At 34.2% G+C, this 23527-nt stretch overlaps 1 protein-coding gene across 1 annotated transcript in view; it reads right to left on the bottom strand.

The window, feature by feature from the left end:
* Positions 1-23527, bottom strand: part of CNTNAP5 (contactin associated protein family member 5) — an 886402-nt gene that overhangs the window by 174086 nt on the left and 688789 nt on the right. Inside the window, 2 exon segments of the mRNA XM_053712216.1 lie at positions 20493-20717; positions 21550-21786. Of these exon segments, the coding sequence (XP_053568191.1) occupies positions 20493-20717; positions 21550-21786 (462 nt within the window).

Genomic DNA, 23527 nt, shown 5'->3' with positions numbered 1-23527 from the left:
TGGCTCAATGTGATACAAAAATATATTGTGTAATATTAAAGGCAATAAATATATATAAAAATAAATAATGAGAGAACAAAATTGCTAAAATAACGTGAACGGTCAATTGATAAAAAGGGGAGGGGTATAAGTATCATGGGGGGGGAGAAAAGATTATCTCCTATTTGGGTGAATATAGCTAGTTTACGTTGGTGTTACAAATTAACATTAACAGTATCCACTGTTTTGCAAATAGAAAGAGAAAAGAGACAATATAGGAGTGTTCAAATGTATTGTGAGTGAACAATTGAAGAAAAAGGTTTTCCACTTTAACCTGATAAGTTTTAAGATAAACTGTTTAACATAATCAAAGATCACAAAACTTTATTCATGTGTTTTGAGAAATTAACAGATGTAATAGAAGTATAACAAATAATAGAAATGAAAACTGTTATATAGTAATTCAATTTAAGATTTATTTTCAATGACTTCTAAAATGTGTGGACATAGCTTGCTGTGTTGGCGTGTGTTAGTTTCAAGTGATGTGTGAATAGAATGTATCCAAATATATAAATAACGTGTTCAATTGGGTGTTTTACAAATGAACAGTATCATAAACAGAGCTATGGTGTTGTTTCTCCTGTGATAAAAGCAGAAATGGACTACAGCTCAGAAGAAAGGGAGTTTAATGGCAGGATGTGATATTTTATCAGTTTATAGTATACCATGAAAACAAACTTCTATTTAAATATCATCACTATCTGGTAAAGTTGTAATCCCCTGGCATATCAAAGAGAACTTTTACAAAGGGACTACAAGGCATTTGATTAGCACATATCAAAGTGAAAAAAAGTATCCTAAAACTTGTTTCTGGTAGGTCACTGCGTCCCACCTGCTACAAAAAAAAAATTGTAATTGAAAAAAACACATGTATGAAGAGTGAGGACTATGTTTTACCCAATCTATGTTAAAAGCAATAAAGTAACTAAACTTCAAGGACAGGTTAAATAAAAGTGATGGAATTCTAGGTGTAAGAAAATGTCCCAATTTTCAGGTGGTATCGGAGACTACTATCAGGTGCTTGTTTACATCATCATCGCAAGAGTTTGAAGAACATGCAGTGATTAAATCTATTCCAATGATCCTGCAGAATTATGGCTGTGTCGCTGGGTGTCTATGATGATTAGGGGTGGTTAGGCTTGAATGAGGACATCAGCTAGGAAAACGGTAATGCTTTTGTAAAAATGTTTTACTCACATGGACCAAGAACATCATTCAAGATATCTGCTGAGCGTGGGTTCCAATGAACAATGTTCTCAGAAAACTGAAATCTCACAACTTCTAATCAAACATGTAGCTTGAACTTGTAGTGTGTCAGTCATAAAAATAACTAGTTTAAAATACTGATCATTTTTTTATTTGCTTTGCTTATATTAGTTGTTTATTTCTCAAAATGTATTAATAAAGTAGTCTTGTCCCAGATTTCTAATAGCTCAAGCTCTGTAACCAGTGTTATCTCAAACTTTTACAGGGTAATTCTACCACAGAAAAATTATATCTGTGAAAAGTTTAGTTTCCTATCTAGTCCCCTACTAGAGATAAATAACATAGTCACCAAGAAGTCTCAAACCTGAAATGTTCTGCATGCACACTATACTTACCTAAGAAGCCGCTAAAAAATTTTTTAGGATTGAGACCTGAACCCTTGCCATTTTAAATTGACCCTAAAGTGGAACTTTCAGTGATCTTGATCATTACATTAGCACTTAAAGGGACAGTATACTGTAAAATAGTTTTTTCCTTAATGTGTTTCCAATTACTTTTTTTACCAATGCAGAGGATAAAATGTATGAGAATTAGGGTTTTAAGGCTTATTTGTGTATATGAATTATCTGTTTTTGTGTTTTGAAGCCACAACCTAATAAAATGGGTTGAGATTGTAGGTGTAATCAGATCTCATTACTTTATCACATTGTGTATATATACATACTTCTTTATCTTATATCTGTCCATAAACCAAAGACCAATACTTGGAGAAAACAATGGGAAATTCAAATTTTATTACCTTATCTCTTCTATACCCCACTGGGAGTGTAATTTCTTCTGCTGGTTGTATTTACACAGATTATCTATAGCTTGGACCTAAAACCAAGCTGTTCAAATTTAAGAAGCTCTCATCCTATTGGCTGATTTGAATTTTTCAGCCAATAGGAATGCAACGGTACCCCAATATAAAAGGGGTATCTTGCATTCAAACTTCATTGTGTGGCTGAGATCACATGAATAGGATACTCCGAGCTGGATGTCACCGGAATGAAGATAGAAAAAGCTCCCGCGATGGATGAAGATGTCGCTGCCTGGATGAAGACTTCTCACCACCTGGATGAAGATGGATGTCCAGACTTCAGGAACTGTGAGTACATTTTCTGGGGTTAGTGTTAGTTTTTTTTGGGGGGGGTGTTTTTTTATTTAGAATAGGGCTTTTTTATTTTTTAATGGGAGCAAAAGAGCTGATGCCCATACAAATGCCCCTTTATGCACAATGGGTAGCTTAGGTTTTTTTAGACTTAGTTTTTTTTATTTTGGGGGGTTGTTTGGGTGAGGGTTTTTACTGTTATGGGGTAGTTTGTAATTTTTGTAAGTAAAAGAGCTGTTTAACTTAGGGCAATGCCATACAAAAGGCCCTTTTAAGGGCTATTGGTAGTTTATCGATAGGTTAGGGTTTGTTTTTATTTTGGGGTGGCTTTTTGTTTATTTAGGGGTATTAGATTAATTTGAATTTTTTATTATTTTGGATAATTTTGTTAATTTTTTTGTAATCTTAGTGTTTTTGAAATTTTCGTAATTTTAGTGTTTGTTTGTTAGGTTTTTTTTATTTTTTGTTTAATTATTTTTTTAATATAGTAATGTTAGGTAAATTTATAGTTTAAGCTTAGTTTTTTTATTTAACAGGTAAGTTTTTATTTATTTTAAGGTAGTTATATTGTAAGTTTAAAGTTCAGGGGGTGTTAGGTTTAGGGGTTAATAGTTTAATTTAGTGTATCGCGATGAGGGGGGCCAGCTGTTTAGGGGTTAATAGACTTATTTAGTGTTGGCAATGTGAGGGCCCTGCAGTTTAGTGGTAAATAGGTTTATTTAGTGTTGGCAATATGGGGGGTCAGCAGTTTAGGGGTTACTAGGTTTATTTAGTTTTGGCGATGTGGGTGGTCGGCTGTTTAGGGGTTATTATCTTTATTTAGTGTTGGCGACGTGGGGACGGCCATTTAGTTTTACTATAGTATTTGTAATGTGGGGGGATTGCGGTTTAGGGGTTAAAAGTGTATGGGTGTTGGTGTACTTTGTAACATTTTTTTTATGAGTTTTGTTAAATATTTTTGTTTCACAAAATCCATAGCTACTGGTCTCAGATCGCGGAATGGATCGTTGCGGTATAAGCTGTAACGCTATTGTTATAGCCAGACCGCAGAACCTGTAATACAGGAGACCTCAAATTCCACACTCAAATGTCATTTTTTGAGTGTGGAATAAATTGTGTAAAGGCTAAAATGCTAGCGGTATCGCCGTACCGCTGCAACTTGTAATACGGGAGACCTGCATATTCAGTACTCAATGGCCAATTTTTCAGCGGTATAGCTGTACCGCAACACTTGTAATCATGGTGTTATATATATGTCAATATTTGTATACATACGTATTTATGTGTTTATATATATATATATATATATATATATATATATATATAAAGAATTATATCCACATATAAATGCATAGGTACACACACACACACATATATATATATATATATATATATATATATATATATATATATATATATATATATATATATATATATATGTGTGTGTAACAAAAAACTTGCACTCACTGGTCTTATATCAAAACACGCTTTACTGTGACGTTTCGGAGATAAAAAATCCCCTTTTATCTCCGAAACGGCACAGTAAAGCGTGTTGCACTCACTGGTCTTATATCAAAACACGCTTTACTGTGACGTTTTGGAGATAAAAATCCCCTTTTATCTCCGAAACGTCACAGTAAAGCGTGTTTTGATATAAGACCAGTGAGTGCAAGTTTTTTGTTACCTGTATTCTACCTGCTACTGGCACCCTGGCTTTTGGAAGTGAGAGTGCTCTCCTGCGTGTTCACATATATATATATATATATATATATATATATATATATATATATATATATATATATATATACAGGGAGTGCAGAATTATTAGGCAAATGAGTATTTTGACCACATCATCCTCTTTATGCATGTTGTCTTACTCCAAGCTGTATAGGCTCGAAAGCCTACTACCAATTAAGCATATTAGGTGATGTGCATCTCTGTAATGAGAAGGGGTGTGGTCTAATGACATCAACACCCTATATCAGGTGTGCATAATTATTAGGCAACTTCCTTTCCTTTGGCAAAATGGGTCAAAAGAAGGACTTGACAGGCTCAGAAAAGTCAAAAATAGTGAGATATCTTGCAGAGGTATGCAGCACTCTTAAAATTGCAAAGCTTCTGAAGCGTGATCATCGAACAATCAAGCGTTTCATTCAAAATAGTCAACAGGGTCACAAGAAGCATGTGGAAAAACCAAGGCGCAAAATAACTGCCCATGAACTGAGAAAAGTCAAGCGTGCAGCTGCCAAGATGCCACTTGCCACCAGTTTGGCCATATTTCAGAGCTGCAACATTACTGGAGTGCCCAAAAGCACAAGGTGTGCAATACTCAGAGACATGGCCAAGGTAAGAAAGGCTGAAAGACGAACACCACTGAACAAGACACACAAGCTTAAATGTCAAGACTGGGCCAAGAAATATCTCAAGACTGATTTTTCTAAGGTTTTATGGACTGATGAAATGAGAGTGAGTCTTGATGGGCCAGATGGATGGGCCCGTGTCTGGATTGGTAAAGGGCAGAGAGCTCCAGTCCGACTCAGACGCCAGCAAGGTGGAGTACTGGTTTGGGCTGGTATCATCAAAGATGAGCTTGTGGGGCCTTTTCGGGTTGAGGATGGAGTCAAGCTCAACTCCCAGTCCTACTGCCAGTTTCTTGAAGACACCTTCTTCAAGCAGTGGTACAGGAAGAAGTCTGCATCCTTCAAGAAAAACATGATTTTCATGCTGGACAATGCTCCATCACACGCGTCCAAGTACTCCACAGCGTGGCTGGCAAGAAAGGGTATAAAAGAAGAAAATCTTATGACATGGCCTCCTTGTTCACCTGATCTGAACCCCATTGAGAACCTGTGGTCCATCATCAAATGTGAGATTTACAAGGAGGGAAAACAGTACACCTCTCTGAACAGTGTCTGGGAGGCTGTGGTTGCTGCTGCACGCAATGTTGATGGTGAACAGATCAAAACACTGACAGAATCCATGGATGGCAGGCTTTTGAGTGTCCTTGCAAAGAAAGGTGGCTATATTGGTCACTGATTTGTTTTTGTTTTGTTTTTGAATGTCAGAAATGTATATTTGTGAATGTTGAGATGTTATATTGGTTTCACTGGTAAAAATAAATAATTGAAATGGGTATATATTTGTTTTTTGTTAAGTTGCCTAATAATTATGCACAGTAATAGTCACCTGCACACACAGATATCCCCCTAAAATAGCTATAACTAAAAACAAACTAAAAACTACTTCCAAAACTATTCAGCTTTGATATTAATGAGTTTTTTGGGTTCATTGAGAACATGGTTGTTGTTCAATAATAAAATTAATCCTCAAAAATACAACTTGCCTAATAATTCTGCACTCCCTGTATATATATAGATATACATACATACATATTTAGAGATGTAAATGTATGTATGAATCTCATATCTTTGAGCGCTTATAACTTTTTTTTAATAATTTGTATTAAATGGTGTAATGAGTGTAACTGTTCTTTGTAATATATTTTTATGGGTTTTGTGCAACTTTTTTTTCTTCATGAAACAGTTAACCAGAGCGTTGTGCTAATCATTCTAGCATAAATCGCGATTGCACTCAAGCTTTAATTTCAACTCTTAATACCAACAAACATTTGCGCTCCACTCGTAATCTGGCCCAAAGTAAAATAGTGGCCATGTTTTCCTTTCACATTATACTTTCTTTTAATGCTTATTGACTGATACTTCTTATTAGCATTATGTTAATAATGTTTATTGTAACTTTCAGCCAATGAGTATTTCTAGGGTGTGCATAAATGATTCTGCTATATTGGGGAGTTAGTTATATATCTTTTCCCTCACATATTTCCAAGCAAAAGTGGAAAATTTCTAGTTTATTTTGAGATGTTAGACTGTAATTTTGTTTGTATATCTGTTAACCAATTGATTGCCAGGTGTAAACAAAAATGTTCACATCCAGTTCTTTTAAATACTTTATACAATAAACAAAAGAGCTGTTACTTTCTTGGCATTATTTATAAATAATATAAAAAAATATTAAAGGCTATACTTCTCCTCAACAAAGTACCATCATATATAATAAATAAAAGAATAACAAAACTAAATCCTCAGGACAATAACCCTGACTACTTATTTCTACATGCTTATGCATTTATAATAAAAAAAAATCCCAAGAATATGTGATTCTCATGCACTGGTCATTCTTTGGGCTAGATTATGAGTAGCATGCTAACAGTTGCACATGAGCAATACGGGGCTTATCGTGGTTGTTTGCACGCGTTGGAAGTAACGCACATATTTTAAGTTAAAAGTAAATGTGTCAACTAGAAATCGAAGCTTAAGTGGTTCCTCTATGTTCTTAATCACACTTTTAGCTCCTGTATATTATGATCCACTGTACACTACTCATATTGTTATAACATAAGTTTTACGTGTGTAGATTTTTCCAAAAAACTAAACAATAATGAGGTATGTCAATTTAGATATCACCCCAATTACAATCATTCATACTATGGGATACAATCAATATTTTATATTTGTTATCTTTAAATCATATAATTTATTACACAATATGGTCTATTGTAAAACTATCCTCTTCTTTGAGTTTTGTATATCTTATCACCTTGCAAAAGTCTATACCCTTTTATATTTCATGTATACTGTACAATATTACATGATGTGAACCTTTTTCTCTTTATGATGTAATATTTGAAAAACCCAATAAAAACTATAAAAAAGTGTTAAAAAAACACTGACTCACACAAACACCATCACATTTTCGCAATTGCACTAACCCAACATAAAAATATGAATATTTCATATCCCAATGTTCTTCACGTAATGGAATATGTTCTATTTATTTATAAATAAATATTTATACATATATCTGATGTTTTTTTTAAATGTATATATATATTTATACAGATATATATATATATATATATATATATATATATATATATATATATATATATATATATATATATAGGAATATCTATTTAAAAATACAGAGAACATTTTCTGTTATGTGCAGAACATTGGAATGTGAAATATGTACAGTAAATATACAGTTTAGGCATTCTTATGTTTATTTCTTTTGTTTGTATTGGTATGACACAAAAAAAGTGGAGAAAAAAAAGCCAAATCTGACAAAATTCATGCAAAACTTAAAAAATGGACTGGACAAAATTATTGGCACCTTCTCAAAATTGTAAGAAATATTTGCATTCTATTTTTGTGATGCTCCTGTAATTAAACTCTCCTGTATCAATTAAAAGGTGTTGACAATATAGAAATCAAACTGGCAACCAGTTAAAATGGTGAAAAATTTACTCAAACTTTCTGTTGTGTGTCTCTGTGTGCCACACTGAGAATGGAGAAGAGAAAGAGCAGCAAAGAATTGTCTGAGGATTTGAGAACAAAAATTGTGGAAAAGCATGGACAATCTCAAGGTTACAAGTCCATCTCCATAGATCTTAATGTTACTGTGTCCACTGTATCAAGAAGTTTACAGCCCATGGCACTGTAACTAATCTCCCTGGACGTGGATGAAAGAGAAAAATGGATCAAAGATTGCAATGAAGGATGTTTGAATGGTTTGAATGGTGGATAAAAAACCTTGATCAACTTCCAGACACATTCAAGCTGACCTTCAGGCACAGGGTACAAATGTGTAAGCTTGCACTATACGTCATCATCTGAATAAAAAGGGATGCTTTATTAGGAAACCCAGGAGTACCCCACTGCTGACACAGAAACATAAAAAAGCCAGATTGGAGTTTGCCAAAACTTACCTGAGGAAGCAAAAATCCTTTTGGGAGAATGTGCTATGGACAGACGAAACAAAATTACAGCTTTTTGGTAAAGCCCATTATTCTACTGAGAAAAGAATACAGTCAAACATGGTGAAGGTTTTCTGATGTTTTGGGGTTGCTTTGCTGCTTCAAGAATTGGATGTCTTGATTGTGTGCATGGCATTATGAAATCTGAAGACTACCAACGAATTATGTGGTGCAATGTAGGGCCCAGTGTCAGAAAGTTGGGTCTCCATCATAGGTCTTGGGTCTTACAGCAGGACAATGACCCAAAGCACATGTCAAAAAGCACCCAGAAATGGTTTAAGACAAATCACTCCCATAGAACACCTGTGGAGAGATCTCAAAACAGCTGTTGGGAAAAGGAACCTTTCCAATCTGAGAGACCTGGAGCAGTTAAGAAGTGTGTTCCAAATTTCAGTAGAGAGATGTAAGAAACTAATTGATAGTTACAGGAAACAATTGATTTAAGTTATTTTTTTCCAAGGGTTGTGCTACCAAATATTAAATTGAGGGTCCCAATAATTGTGCCAAGTCCTTTTTTGGAGTTTTGTGTGAAATGTGTCAGATTTAGATATTTTCCTGCACTTTTTTGTGTCATACCAATACAAACAAAAGAAAATAACATGAGAATGCCTAAACATTTGTAATTGCAACAATTTCCTGGGTGAAGTGGTGCATTATCTTACAGAAATGGTACCAATATTTTTTGGCCATGACTGTTAATATATATATATATATATATATATATATATATATATATATATATATATATATATATATATATATATATATATATATATATATATATATATATATATATATATATATATATATATATATACAATATATATATATATATACACATCTTTAGCAATGTATGTTTATGTATCTTTATGTTAAAGTAATTTGGATGCTTTTCTTTCTAATCTTTGAGCCCTTATAACTTTTTTTTTGCAATATTTTTTCTAAAAATTTTAATAGATGGTGGTATTATGAGTGTAACTGTACTTTGTAATATATTTTTTATTTATTTTGTGCAACTTTTTAATTTTGCAAAACAGTTAACGTAAATGCACAATCTGGATTTTGCTCAACTTGTAATATAAGCGAAATTAAAACGGATTGCGAAAACACGATATTGCTTGCACAAAAATATTTGTGCCTCACTTGTAATCTAGACCTGAATACATTTCCTTCATGTTCCTCTGATTATGGGTGCTACCATTTTGAAACCTAGGTTACATTGAATGTATTTGAAGGAGAATTGCTGCACATGTAAAAACACATCCACGTGGAATGCAGGGAATAATCTTAATACTATGTTTATAAAATATGTTTAATGTCCCTTTAATCATTATTTGTATATTTACGTTTTAAAAAATGTTTTTAGTGTATGTTCTAATTTTTCTTTACTATAATCAAATTTGTAAGAAATCTAGCAAAACCTTTGCAATTTGACATTTTCAAGAAACAGTTATTTCACTTCCATAAAAAAATCTCAGATAAATAAAAGGATATTTATATAAAATATTTTTAAGACAAAATCAAAATGTGCATGTCATGTAGCCTAAAAAGAGTCACAATTACAAAATGAAGACTTTTAAGATTTAACAATTTGATTTGTTAAAAAAAACCATGATACCTGTACAAAATATATAAAAAAACTTATAGGGAAATCTTTGTTTTGAAATATACTGTAATTGTTTTGGGCCAATACATTCCTATGTAAGTCATATAAGTAAACTAGCGCTAGTGAGGGTCAACGTAATACAACTAAGGTAAAACCCATTGCGAACAATGTCCGTAATGAAGGTACATTTCTAAATAGTTCTATAGTCACTTTGAGTGTGTTGCCACTATAGGGAGATGGAGTTGCTTTGCATTAAGTGTCCATTAAACAAAATGTCATCAGCACTGTATTCTTCAAAAATCTTTTATTGGGTCAAAGTAACTGCAACGCTTCGGGGTGTTAACCGCTTAATCATGCTAATGATACAACCTTTTCTTATTACTTAAATACACTTTCTTTGGCGCCAAACTGACAGTTTACAGTGAAGAATCTGTCACTTTTTTGGATACAAAGGTCTCCAAAGGATTAAATGTGCTTAACATTGACCTTTATTCAAAAAAGACAGATAGGAATACATTGTTGCACTACAACAGTTTCCACCCTAGGAGTCTTATAGAGTCCTTACCAAAAAGTCAACTAACTAGAGTAAAAAGAATAGTGAATGATGAGGAATTATGTAAAACAAGGTTAATCGAAATGGCCAATAAATTTGAAAAAAGAGGTTACCCACAGAGGTTACTTAAAGAAAAAATAAATGAGGTACAAAATCCTGTAGATAGGACACATAAACATAAAGATGAGGAATGAATAAACTAGTGTTTGTGTCACAATACAATCCCTATAGCAACATAATCAGTAAAGCCATTATAAAAAACTGGCATGTACTCAGAGATTGCAACTACAACATAGAACAATTCAAAGAACCACCACTAATGGCCTTCAGAAGAGTCAATAATATTAGGGATCACCTAGTTAGATCAGACATAGGTCCTAATAAAGAGGCTAAACAAACATATATAGGGGGTAAAAATAAAGGATGTTATCCCTGTTTGAATTGTGCTAGCTGTAATTCCATCATAAAAGGGAAGAAATTCTTTCACCCACATAGTGGGAAAAAATATAATATTGAAGAATACCATACATGCAACAGTAATTTTGTAATATAATTAATTAAATGCCCGTTTTCTTTAATTTACCTAGGTGAAACCACCCAATTGGTAAGAGAGAGACTCAGTCAACATCGTTCCAATATAAGAAGGAAAAACCTAGAGGCACCATTGTCCAAACATTTTATTGACAAGGGGCATGCAATTAGCCAATTGAGATGGCAAATTATTGAACATGTTAAAATTCAAAGGAATGGCATGAATAGGGACAAATTATTGAAACAACGTGAAATGTGGTGGATACACCATTTTGATACCTTAATACTTAAAGGCCTTAACAGGGATTTTGATTTATCTTGTTTTCATTAAGTGATAATGAGGATTAATAAGCAAAGGGAAATATGCACTAGTCTAAGATAGTGAAAGTGGAAACACACCTAAGCTAGCTAGCATAAATCTTGTGAAATAATGAGTAATAATGTTAGTAATAGTGTTATGATGTGCAAATGAATTAGTTAAGAACAACATGTTCAATTGAGATGTACTATATGTTGCACTAATACTGTTATATTTATATGACAATGCTGTAGATACCTTGTATGTTTTTATTTTAATGATACTTAGTAACCATTTGTTTTTAATGGAGATTATCAAGTATAGCCACTAGGTGGCAGCCCTAGGACCCTGTGAGGTCAGTTTGGCGTCAAAGAAAGTGTATTTAAATAATAAGAAAAGGTTGTATCATTAGCATGATTAAGGGGTTAACACCCCGAAACGTTGCAGTTACTTTGACCCAATAAAACGTTTTTTGAAGAATACAGTGCTGATGACATTTTGTTCCATGGACTGTCAAGCTTGAGTATTGCAGTGATACTCAGTCATACGTGCACTACTACTTAACAGCTGTGCTGATATCCCACCCTTTGCAAATATTTGCATTAAGTGTCCACAGGGAACATCAGAAATAACAAGACGAGAGCCCCAGCACAACAGTCTCAAGTGAATGATTTATTAAAACGAATACAAGCGCAATAAATTCAAAATAACTCACAAGATGATCTTCGATAACAGGCACATATCAGCTAAACCAAAAAGGCCCATCAAGTCTAACCATATAACTTTTTTCTTAGGGTAGCAATATGCATGTCCCAGGTTAGCTCAGACTCTGACTCCTCTAGTTGCTGCCAAGTAATGAACAGTACACCTTTCTCTTGACCCATTGAGTCGTCCATTCATCGGCTCCCAGCAAACACATCACTTACAATAATATGTAACTAAAATAAAGACAGAGACTTAAATTTGGATAAAGATCTGACCACAGCCTGTTTATTAAATAACACATAACTTTAAATAACACTTATAAATTAACCACTGTTAAACACAATAACCTGATGAAAATCAATAACCATTTCTTTGTTTGTGCCAGCACCAATATACTATAATCTTCCACTTTCATTTCAGGAACTGACTTGGCACCAAACTATACTTCCTGGGACCTCCTTCCTACTCCTCCCCTTAGCACTGATGAGCCTAACTCCTCCCCTTGGGTCAAGTACCCCTCCACCTACATGCCTCCGGTTGCGGGGCTTAACATTCTGATTAAGTCTGCCCAGACTGGCAGAGAAAGCACGCTGAGGACTGGAAAGGTACACTGATCCCTGGGAGCTCCCATAGCAGATGACATCAGATGGACTCTCGGATCCGTCAGAATTTCATTACTCTGCAAGAACCAGAGGAATCAGAGTCTGAGCTAACGGAGGAGGATAACCGGGATCAGAATATATGTGCCTGTTAGCGAAGATCATATATTGCACTTTTATTCATTATAATAAATCTTTCAGGTGAGTCTGTTGTGCTGGGGCTATCTTCTTGTTGCTTCAGAACATCTCTATGTAAGAAAGAGGTTATCCTCCAAAATGTTTTATTTTTTAATGTATAAAAATGAATGTGTGTGCCTATATGTGCCTACATGTATATCTTCTAATAATGTTGCACATTATTAATCAACTGCAAAAAATGATCCTGCTGAGCCATTTAAGATTTTTCCAACTTGTACATAAAAAAAAATAGAACTCCAAAAAAAATTCATAATATGTATGCTTAAGCCACTTAGAGTGATTAAAAATGTTATTTTAATTTATTAAGCAACTCGCTCTTTGCAAGTCGAATTTTAATAAGTTTAAGAAAAATAATTAAAGTAGGAATTGATTAAAAAGGGAGGTCAAACATTAGTGAATGATATTAATGCTGTACAGCATAAAAGCTGTTATTAATTTTTTTACTTACTTGGCACTTTCCTGTAATTTAGTATTTAATGTATAATCACATGACATAAAGCATTTTCTATTGTCATTGAGTCTACAATAATTTTTAGTGGCTTGCAGGGCCTTAGAATGCAGTATTCCACTTTATAACTGTGATGCTTAAAAATGAACTACCTCTCTTTATATTGAACAGCTGGGTAGAAAACCTGCTTCTTAATTAGCACTTCCCCCAGGGGACATTTTATTTGGTAAATTTGTTCATCAAAATTGCAGCTGCTGATATAAAATAGTTATCTCATATAAATCCAGAACCTTTTAAAAATGTAAGTAAAAAAGAATGTAACAAAATTATCTTTCGCTACTTGTTTCCAAAATAATAGTATGGCCTTTGTCTGACAGCTGATAGGCTTAACTGATTTTCAAATAAAATGGTTTCAAATAAACTGGTTTATCTGATTAAAACTCATTCTGCTCATCCTGGGCCACTTTGTTTAAAAGGACATAAAATAATAAACTAATATGGGCCAGATAGAGTGTGGAGCACAAAATTATGCTTTCGCGAGAACTACTTTTGTACTCCACTCGTAATACCAGCACAATTGTGCGCTGGTATTTCAAGTGGCCCGCAATTTAAACATGAGCTCACGTTCACATTGCATGGAAGCTATGCTCTCAATAGAGCTCGCTTTCGTAGGCTTTAATGGGAGCCTAGTTCTTATGCCGTAACATACGGCATGAGAACTAGAGCAGCGAAAGGGGTAAGTAGCTCAGCGATGGGAAGAAGATTGTAAATATATATGTATATTTTATGATATACATATATATTTGTATGTTTATATGTGTATTTACACATATTAACACATAAATATATATGTATATAAGCATATACATATATATTTACAGGGAACACACAGTTCCCCATAGACCGCAATATAAAGGTACTTTTAAGTGCCATTTTTTTTTAAACACTCCACAACCGACAAATTTTTACCTTAAAACTGCTTCATGCAGTTATTTTTTATTTTTAAAAACAATGCTACATTTTTTTATTTTTAATACAAATTAAAATATACTTTAATTTGAGCTTGCGGTAGCAGTATCCAACCACTTGTTATGGAACGTTATTTATTGCGGGCCCGCAAACTGGCAAATTTTCCCATTTGCGGGAGTGGGATAAATTAGTGCTCCCCTTGTAATCTAGTCCTATATCAGTAGAGTGTGAAACCTTTCTGAATACAAAATTATCTTTTTTTTAAATCCCAACCTTATCACCACTTGCCTTGTTTAGAAAAAATCAACCCAGACTTGTTACTAGACTAATAACGACCCTCACTGTCAATTTGTTAGCAACATTTGCAATTGTTTTCTGTATGTTATCAAATCTATAATTTCAAATAGGGATTTTTTTTTGTTATTATGTTTAATAAAATATTTTAAATTACAATCTCAAAGTGATTCATGTGTCTTTAAAGTGATGGTAAAGTCATCTGTTGTGCAGTACATAATCCTTTTTCTTTTACCTTAACTAGCACATCGATGTGCTTATATAAATAAAAAACAATTTATTCACTCTGTAATGATGATTTTATTTCCCCTCCGTAGAGTTTTTTAAACAGCCTCTCTATAATTTTTTCACCGGTGCAGCTTTGATTGACAACGCTTTTAGCCAATCATCAGCTCACCATGCGCCCTATGTAAAATATGAACCGCACGCTCCCGGCATCTACACTAACTCTTTGCTACTTACTGCGCATGCGCACTTCTTACGCTAACTGCGCATTGCTATCTGAGAATACTCAGCTCCTGGTTTTAGCCGATGTAAGTAAACAGTAAATCATTCCTTTCGTAATGATTCACTGTTTGCTTTCATTTCTCTCATCAGCCAGATATTTTTCGATGTCTATATGTTTCAATGTTTGCTTTAATTTCTACCATCAATAATTTCTCTCTTCATATATAAAATAATTGTAAGTATTTTTTGGGCAAAAAATACTTACAATTATTTTATATATGAAGAGAGAAATTATTGATGGTAGAAATTAAAGCAAACATTGAAACATATAGACATCGAAAAATATCTGGCTGATGAGAGAAATGAAAGCAAACAGTGAATCATTACGAAAAGAATGATTTACTGTTTACTTACATCGGCTAAAACCAGGAGCTGAGTATTCTCAGATAGCAATGCGCAGTTAGCGTAAGAAGTGCGCATGCGCAGTAAGTAGCAAAGAGTTAGTGTAGATGCCGGGAGCGTGCGGTTCATATTTTACATAGGGCGCATGGTGAGCTGATGATTGGCTAAAAGCGTTGTCAATCAAAGCTGCACCGGTGAAAAAATTATAGAGAGGCTGTTTAAAAAACTCTACGGAGGGGAAATAAAATCATCATTACAGAGTGAATAAATTGTTTTTTATTTATATAAGCACATCGATGTGCTAGTTAAGGTAAAAGAAAGGATTATGTACTGCACAACAGATGACTTTACCATCACTTTAAGCTTCCATCACTTAAAGGGACACTAAACCCAATTTTGTTTTCTTTAATGATTCATCTAGAGCATGCTATTTTAAGCAACTTTCTACTTTACTCCTATTATCATTTTTTTTCGTTCTCTTGCTATCTTTATTTAAAAAGCAGTAATGTAAAACTTAAAGTGACATGAAACACCAATGTTTTCCTTCATGATTTAGAAAGTGCATGCAATTTTAAACAACTTTCTAATTTACTTCTATTATCTAATTTGCTTTTTTCTCTTGATATCCTTTGCTGAAAAGCATATCTAGATAGGCTCAGTAGCTGCTGATTGGTGGTTGCACATAAATGCCTTGTGTGATTGACTCATCTATGTATTTCTTCAACAAAGGATATCTAAAGAATGAAGCAAATTAGATAATAGGCATAAATTGGAATGTTGTTTAAAATAGTATTCTCTATCTGAATCATTAAATAAAAAAGTTGGGTTCAATGTCCCTTTAAGAGCTAGTCCATTTTTGGTTAAGAACCTGGGTTATGCTTGCTTATTGGTTTGTTAAAATGTAGCCACCAATAAGCAAGCACTATCCAGGATGCTGAACCTAAAATGGCCCGGTTCCTAAGCTTTAAATTCCTGCCTTTTATATAAAGATAGAGAGAGAGCAAAGAAAAATTGATAGTAGGAGTAAATTAGAAAGTTATTTAAAATGACATGCTCTATCTGATTCATTAAAGAAAAAAAATGGGTTTAGTATCCCTTTAATTACAAGCAGCAATTCTAATTCGGTGTAAATTAAAGTTAGCTAGAATAACTGCCTCCTCCACTCTTTTCCCATTGGTTTACCAGTCTTAATGCTTTAATAAGCCTCTAGTCCTTCAAAGTAATCCCAAACTCTTTTCACAAGAAGCTTGTGTGTTTCACACTTGTCATCCCTCCATCAGGATTAAAATATATCAAGAAATGACAGTAAAAAATATTTACTCTGCTTTAATAATTAAATTCTAGTTACTTTCTACAATTACTGCATCTACAACTTGTATGTCCTTGAAAATTTGTAAGGGAAATATTCAGTGATGGTATAAATATAACTGTGTATTATAAACAATTGAGCAGGTTATCAAGCTAAAACATTATAAAACATCGTCTACAGAATGTCTACAGATTTCCTCTATATAAACATGACCGTATTGTTATAACTAACACAATAAATAAAATCAACTACATGTGGTGAACCAAAGTGTAGAGAAGGAAGAGTCTGGGAGAGAGTGACAGAGCAAGAGAGAGATATATGTTTTATGTTATATAAATGAATATGCTGTACATATTGGCGAGTACACTCCCATTGCTGTTTCAGAGAACAAGGACAACGAGAGAAATCAATATGAAAAGACTATGAAAGCCTTATGAGACTTTATGTAAAGTCTCACATCATTGCAATTCTTACACTCTAAAGACAAGCAAATCATGGAATACAATTCAAATACTAAGAAAATACTGAGGATGCGAATTTGAAATAAAAGAAATATGTATTTGTGTCTCTAGGGGCAATGCAGGCAAAAATGCTTGTGGTCTCCATCTTGTTGGCATAGTTGATTGAGTTGTTACTGTCCTCTGTAAGAGTTTAAATTCCTCTGAATTCTGAAACTTGAAGCATATTTTGGGTTCGATTAATCAAAGCCCTATGGCTGCAAGTTCTCACAAGAACTTGCTCGCCGTAATTTAACAAGCAGCGGTCACCAGACCGCAGCTTCCTTAACCTCTTCGCCACCTCTAAGGTGGCGAAATTCAATCTCTGCGGTCAAGTCCAGCCGAGGAGATTGACAGCTCCTGCCTGCATGTGATTGGCTGTGCGTGGGCAGGGGCGGGATTGCACGCGATCGCAAAATTGCGCTCGTGTGCAATGGTGAGGCATACAGGGGCGCGTATATGCGCCCTGTCTACCTCAGCTTTGATAAATCTAGTCCTTTAACTGCATTAGTTTATCTTCATAGCCTAAATGATGATTTGAATCCTACTAATGTCCTGCACCCTCATCACAGCATATTGTTTACCTGTAATCTGGCCACTACATTTTCTTTTTATCCTCTCAGTAAAATAGTGAGACCAACATCCAGATGTTGGATATCTTTTCACAGTGCAATGTCTTATGAGAATAAAGCTGCAATTTGCAAATACTGTAATAGGAAATATACTTTTCCCAATACTACCATGATGATAAAACATGGCCTTGCATGACCGAGGTGTCCTAAAGACGTTAAAACAAAATGGAATTAAATGAGGAGGGCCATATCAATGACAATGTTACCATTCCTAGAAAAACACTTTATGCTCCTTCTGTAACTGCTGCATCATCAAAAAGGACTTCTCCATCAGCAACAAACAACTGCCACCAAAAAAGCTGAAATGCATTAGGGGTCTGGAGTGTCTCTTTAATTGAAATAATTGCTTTCTTTCTGTGTGGTACTATGATTCAGTAGGAGGATTTAGGGAGACAAAATAATGTTCTTAGTTTTTTTATGCTGTTTGTTTCTTATTTTTTTCATTGTTTGAGTGGTGGTGAGGGGGGGGGTTGTCTGTTCTCATGTACTGGCAAAAGAGGTTCCTTATAGTTCACTTCTTCTTAATATATCAGGACCTTTAAATAATTCCATTTCTAACAAAAAATAAAGTTTTAAAAAGCAAATTTAGATTATTATTTACTGAATAAACTGTACTTATTTCTAGCATAATACTTGTATAGGCATTACATTGATGTTCCCAATGTAACAAAATGACTTTCAATTTGTAAGAGCACTTTTCTCTGCATTTTTTTTTTATTTGGCAAATTTTTCTTAAAATTTTAATTTTTTATGAAAAAACAAACAAAACAGGTTTTACCCATGGCTTCAAAGTTTCCGGAAATTTTACAGCTCTAGTCACATATCCATAAAAACAATGATCTATAGCCCAAGAACAACCAGAAGGGCACAAGAGAAAGAAAGATCATATCTATAATATATAAAGATGAGAAAACTAACATGTCAGAAAATGTGGCCTCAAAAGGAAAAGATAGAGAGTGGATAAGATAAAGAAAGAAAGAGGAAGAGAAAGCATCTGAGGAAAGAGGGTTCTATCAAGCCATACAATGCAACACACCTTCTCTGAGATCATTTTTAAATTTAGTTGTGTGTCAACATTATCTTATCTTTTATAATGAAACAAATAAGTCCTAAGTTTACCCTTTACCGCGTATGGCCCCATATTAATCTGTTTCTGAGCAAGCCTTCAAGCTCGTTGGAAACAGGAGTTAAGAAGCAGTGGTCTTAAGACCGCTGCTCTTTAACTCGTCTGCCACCTCTGATTCGGCGGACAACAATCAGCACAATCAGGTTGATTGACACCCCCTGCTAGTAGCCAATCTACAGGGGGCGGCATTGCACAAACATTTCACAAGAAATGCTTGCTCAATGATATATGCCGACAGCGTATGCTGTCAGCATTTATCCCTGTGTGGCTGACATAATCGCTACAGCAGATCATATCCGCACGCACATTGATGAATCTACCACACTGACTGCAATGAGGAGCATCAAACTTTTCAAAAAAATTTAAGCAATATTTTTTTTTTTAACAGGGAGTTGCTGAACCTTTATTGAGCTAACTTTAGTAAGAATATTGATATATTTTTTTATGTGGTATCTAGCTGATAGAAAAAATAAAAAACAATATTAGCATTAATTAGTTGTAATGACCCAACAAAAATTGCAAATAATGTTGGACAGAAAATTAAATTCTTAACTTGAACATTTAATTAAATATTCTTAAAACATACTAATCAAACTATATATAAGTCAATGAAAAAGTAAAAATTTACAATAATACACTGTGCACAGTAAGACATGTTTTATATGAAAAAAGAGGAAGTACTTGAATGTTCACAAGTGAGTGGATCTTCTTATTCTTTCAACCTCAAAAGAAAAAGAAAGAGATCTCCATAGTGCAGCAGTAAATTCACTCTGTTATATAGCAAATTGAACCAGTACTCCCATGGAGTAGAGCTACGTTAGCTCTAAATATTGCACTCAGTTAAAACTTGAAAACTCAGGTAAAAGCGATTCCCACTTTATTACCACAATGTTATTAAAACAATACAATCACTCTGGGATCTGGTTGCTCTTTAAAGACACATACTGTATACCATTTTCAGCTTAAAGCATAAAAATCATCCTTAAAATGATACAATGGGACATATTTATCAAGCTCTGTATGGAGCTTAATGCCCGTGTCTAAAGACCGCTGCTCCATAAACTGTCCGACTGCTCTGAGGCGGCGGACAGAAATCAACCTGATCGAATACGATCGGGTTGGTTGACACCCCCTGCTAGCGGCCGATTGGCCGTGATACTGCAGGGGGCGGCATTGCACCAGCAGTTTACAAGAACTGCTGGTGCAATGATAAATGCCCACAGCGTATGCCCCCTATATATCGGATCATGTCCGCTCTCCCCATAGTCCTCTCCTCCTTGTGACGTAATGGCGTGTGAGGTAGCTCTACTCCATGTGAGTACTGATTTTGCTATATAACAGAGTGAATTTAAAGCTGCACTATATAGAGAGCTCTTTCTTTTTCTTTTGAGGTTGAAAGAATGAGAATATCCACTCACTTGTGAACATTTAAGTACAGAGGACTTCCTCTTTTCATATACAACAGTTTGATATAAACAGGTTTAATGTGCACAGTATATTATTTTAAAATTAAATATCCTGCCCATGTAAAATATTTTTTTTCAGGTGACAGATTTTATAACCTTTGGACTTAATTCATTTATATTTTCTTTCAACAAATACTACTATAACAAATGTAAAATCGTATAAACATATATCACCACCTACCGTTATTGCAGAGAAGTACAGCCATATTGTCCTGATAGAAAGAATTTATGTAGAGCAAAAGGCTTGGAGTATGCCCTGTCACAAAACTAAATTCAATTTGTTCTTTAGAAACTACAGTATCTGCATAAATTGCAGAGGATGATGCACTTGAGTTCACAGAGACGGGATATGGCTCCTGGAAAACATAGGTGACCGAGGTCCCAGCTTCAAACATTGCAGAAACTTCTATAACAAGGAAAGATGAGAGATAAACATTTCTAAGAAAATCTATTGGACAATTGTTAGAAATGGACTTCAATAATATATAAAAGCAAATACACTGCAAATTTAATTTAGTAATGATCTATAAATAAAAGGCATTTATAGTTAGGCATGAAGGATGCATATACAGTACTGAGCAATGAATGTAATGTTATTAGTTGCCTAGGATTACTGTATTAAACAACACCTATATGGCAAAAGCGAAATGCGCCAGCAATTGACAATGTGCTTTTGTTGCTGCCATTACTTATCAAATAGGTTTCTAAGTTGAATGTGACAATAAATCATAATTATCAATTTTATGTCTTATTTAGTGCTCACACTTTATTCTTGTAGTGTTAAATAACAACTGGACTCCTATATATTTCAATGTAGTACTGGACTTTTATTTTCTAGTGTTTTATTATCACATTGATATTTTTTTATATTTTTTCAGTAAACATGTTAGTTTATAGCACAAATCATTAATCATTTGTGATCTAGCTAGAGTGACATTTTTATTTTTTCCCCATGAATCAGTGACAATTTGTATAATTTCGCATGTTGGCAGCACTTTATAAATAAATTAAAATAATAATATAAACTATGTAGGTACATCTGCTGGTGGGGTAATTATTACAGATATTATAGATATTACAGATATGAGTAGTGACTCCATTTACACCCTGGCCCTAGCCAACTAAGTTTTATTTGTTGGTTTTGGTTTGCTTATTGGTCTCATCTCATATAATATGTTATATTACACCTGTATTTCATATTAGTATTTATTGCCTCAAAATGCAGCTACTCTATTTACCTTTTGTGCATGAGGGTCCTTCATATGCTGAGCTTGTGCAGTCACAGTTGTATCCATTGTGTTTCTCTACACATTTGCCATTGTTGTGACATAAATTTCCATAGCTGCTGCAATGTCCTGGACATCCTGGTCTGACACCCTGTGTCATTTTAGCCCTTTTAAGATCTACAATCTGCCCATTCAGCTGCAATGAGCGGATACAGCCCACAAAGCCTCTCTGTTTTGATGCAGTCGCTCCTACAAAGAATAGAAATATAAAACAATGTTTTTGGCTTTAACCTTCAGTATTACCAGTGCAATATTTAATGTAACGTTTATGAACAATAACAAATTTTAGAGAACCATTCAGTGGTGCACAGTACTCCACAATGTTCTAAAGTGCATATGAGAAAGCAGCATCTAAACGTCATCTAAAGTGTTGATTTTATTTTTTTAGTATGAAAACATTTAAAGTATGGCCATTTTAAATGTAAATTGCAACTAATACAGATGCATCCCTTGGGAAATGCCCAATAATATTCAGAGGTTAGTAAGCACTTCCTCAAGTACTAAGGCATCACATTTTTCACATCTTGATAAATAAATCAACTGGCCATAGCTCGCGCCTAGCGGTAACAATCCATCACTTAAATTTACCTCTCGAACAAAGTTATGTATAATTTGTCGCAAAGACTAGTGAAATATTGATCATCTTGAAGCTATGATTAGCGTGACTCTCCTTCTTGTTTGTGGAAACTGCGGGAATTGTTCTTCATCTTGAGTCTGCCTTCTCCAAAGAAGTCTGAATATAAAAAGGTGCAGCAGGGTCTCCATGCCTGAATGGTCAACTACCAAGAAAGTTATTTTCTACTCGTGATTAAAATTGTGATTTTATTTAGCTGGTAGTCAGTCCTTTTGGCATCTGTCTAAAAACTCCAACTGATTTCTATTGTGTCCGCCAACAAGTAAGTTGCAGATATTAATCCACAAACTCGACATGCATAATTGATTATGTGGATTTCAAAGTAAATTTTATAATGGTTGACGGTTTTAGACCTGCGGATGGACTTTGATGCAAACTAACATGTGGACAGCATCTTTACTGCTTAGTACATATGTTTAGAAGTTCATTGACTATCGCTTCACCTCTATTTTCTACGGATTCTTAAGGGGGTGTTTCTGTAAATAACATATTTGCCTCGAGAGCCCAGTACATGAAATCTCGCACATGAGTGCCTAATGCTTAAAAATTAAATCTATTACTATTGTAACAAAATTGGAAACATACTTGAAACACAATTGATGTAAATGTTTGTATGTATAAAATATTTACATCAAACAAAACGTATCAAAATATAGTAGCGCTAAAACAATTATACTATATTACTTTGAACAGTGTAACTAGTGAGTTTGAATTTTGATACAGTCACCAGGTTAAATGGGTTCCCACACCACACAGTTGCTGTGTTACACTGATATTCTCTGTGAACTTTGCAAGAAACTCCAGTCCAGTAACTGAACTTACAGCAGCTGTGAGGTCCTGCACGATGACAGGTACAAGCCTGGGACCTTAGCCATAGTAGAAAGAGTAGCAGTCCCCCAATCTCCATTACTGCACCAGAATTACGACGGCAGACAATGATAGTAATGGACTGCAGATTTTACTGGAATCTTATCCCAGACTGCATTTTTTAAATTGTATGCTTCTAGCAAGTGCAATATTTCTATGCATGTATTTTAACTGTGTAAATAAACTACCTTGAATTGGAGATTGCACTGTCTCCTATTTTGTACATTTCTTAAATATTTGTCCATTTTGTTATAGAAAAATATTTGCTGAATACAAGGGAAAGTGTCTCAGAAAAGTTGCAGAAACGGCTGACTGGGGTGTTTGTGTGGAATTCATGAAGACTTTATTGCCCTTGCATAGTATCTCGTCTTGCAGTCATGTCTCAGTCATGCAAACCTGACAATGTTGTCCTTATAATTATATATATAT

This window comes from Bombina bombina, chromosome 1 (assembly GCF_027579735.1).
Source record: "Bombina bombina isolate aBomBom1 chromosome 1, aBomBom1.pri, whole genome shotgun sequence".
NCBI lineage: Eukaryota > Metazoa > Chordata > Amphibia > Anura > Bombinatoridae > Bombina > Bombina bombina.
Note: the sequence above shows the minus strand (reverse complement) of the source record. Positions and strands in the feature narration are given on the sequence as shown.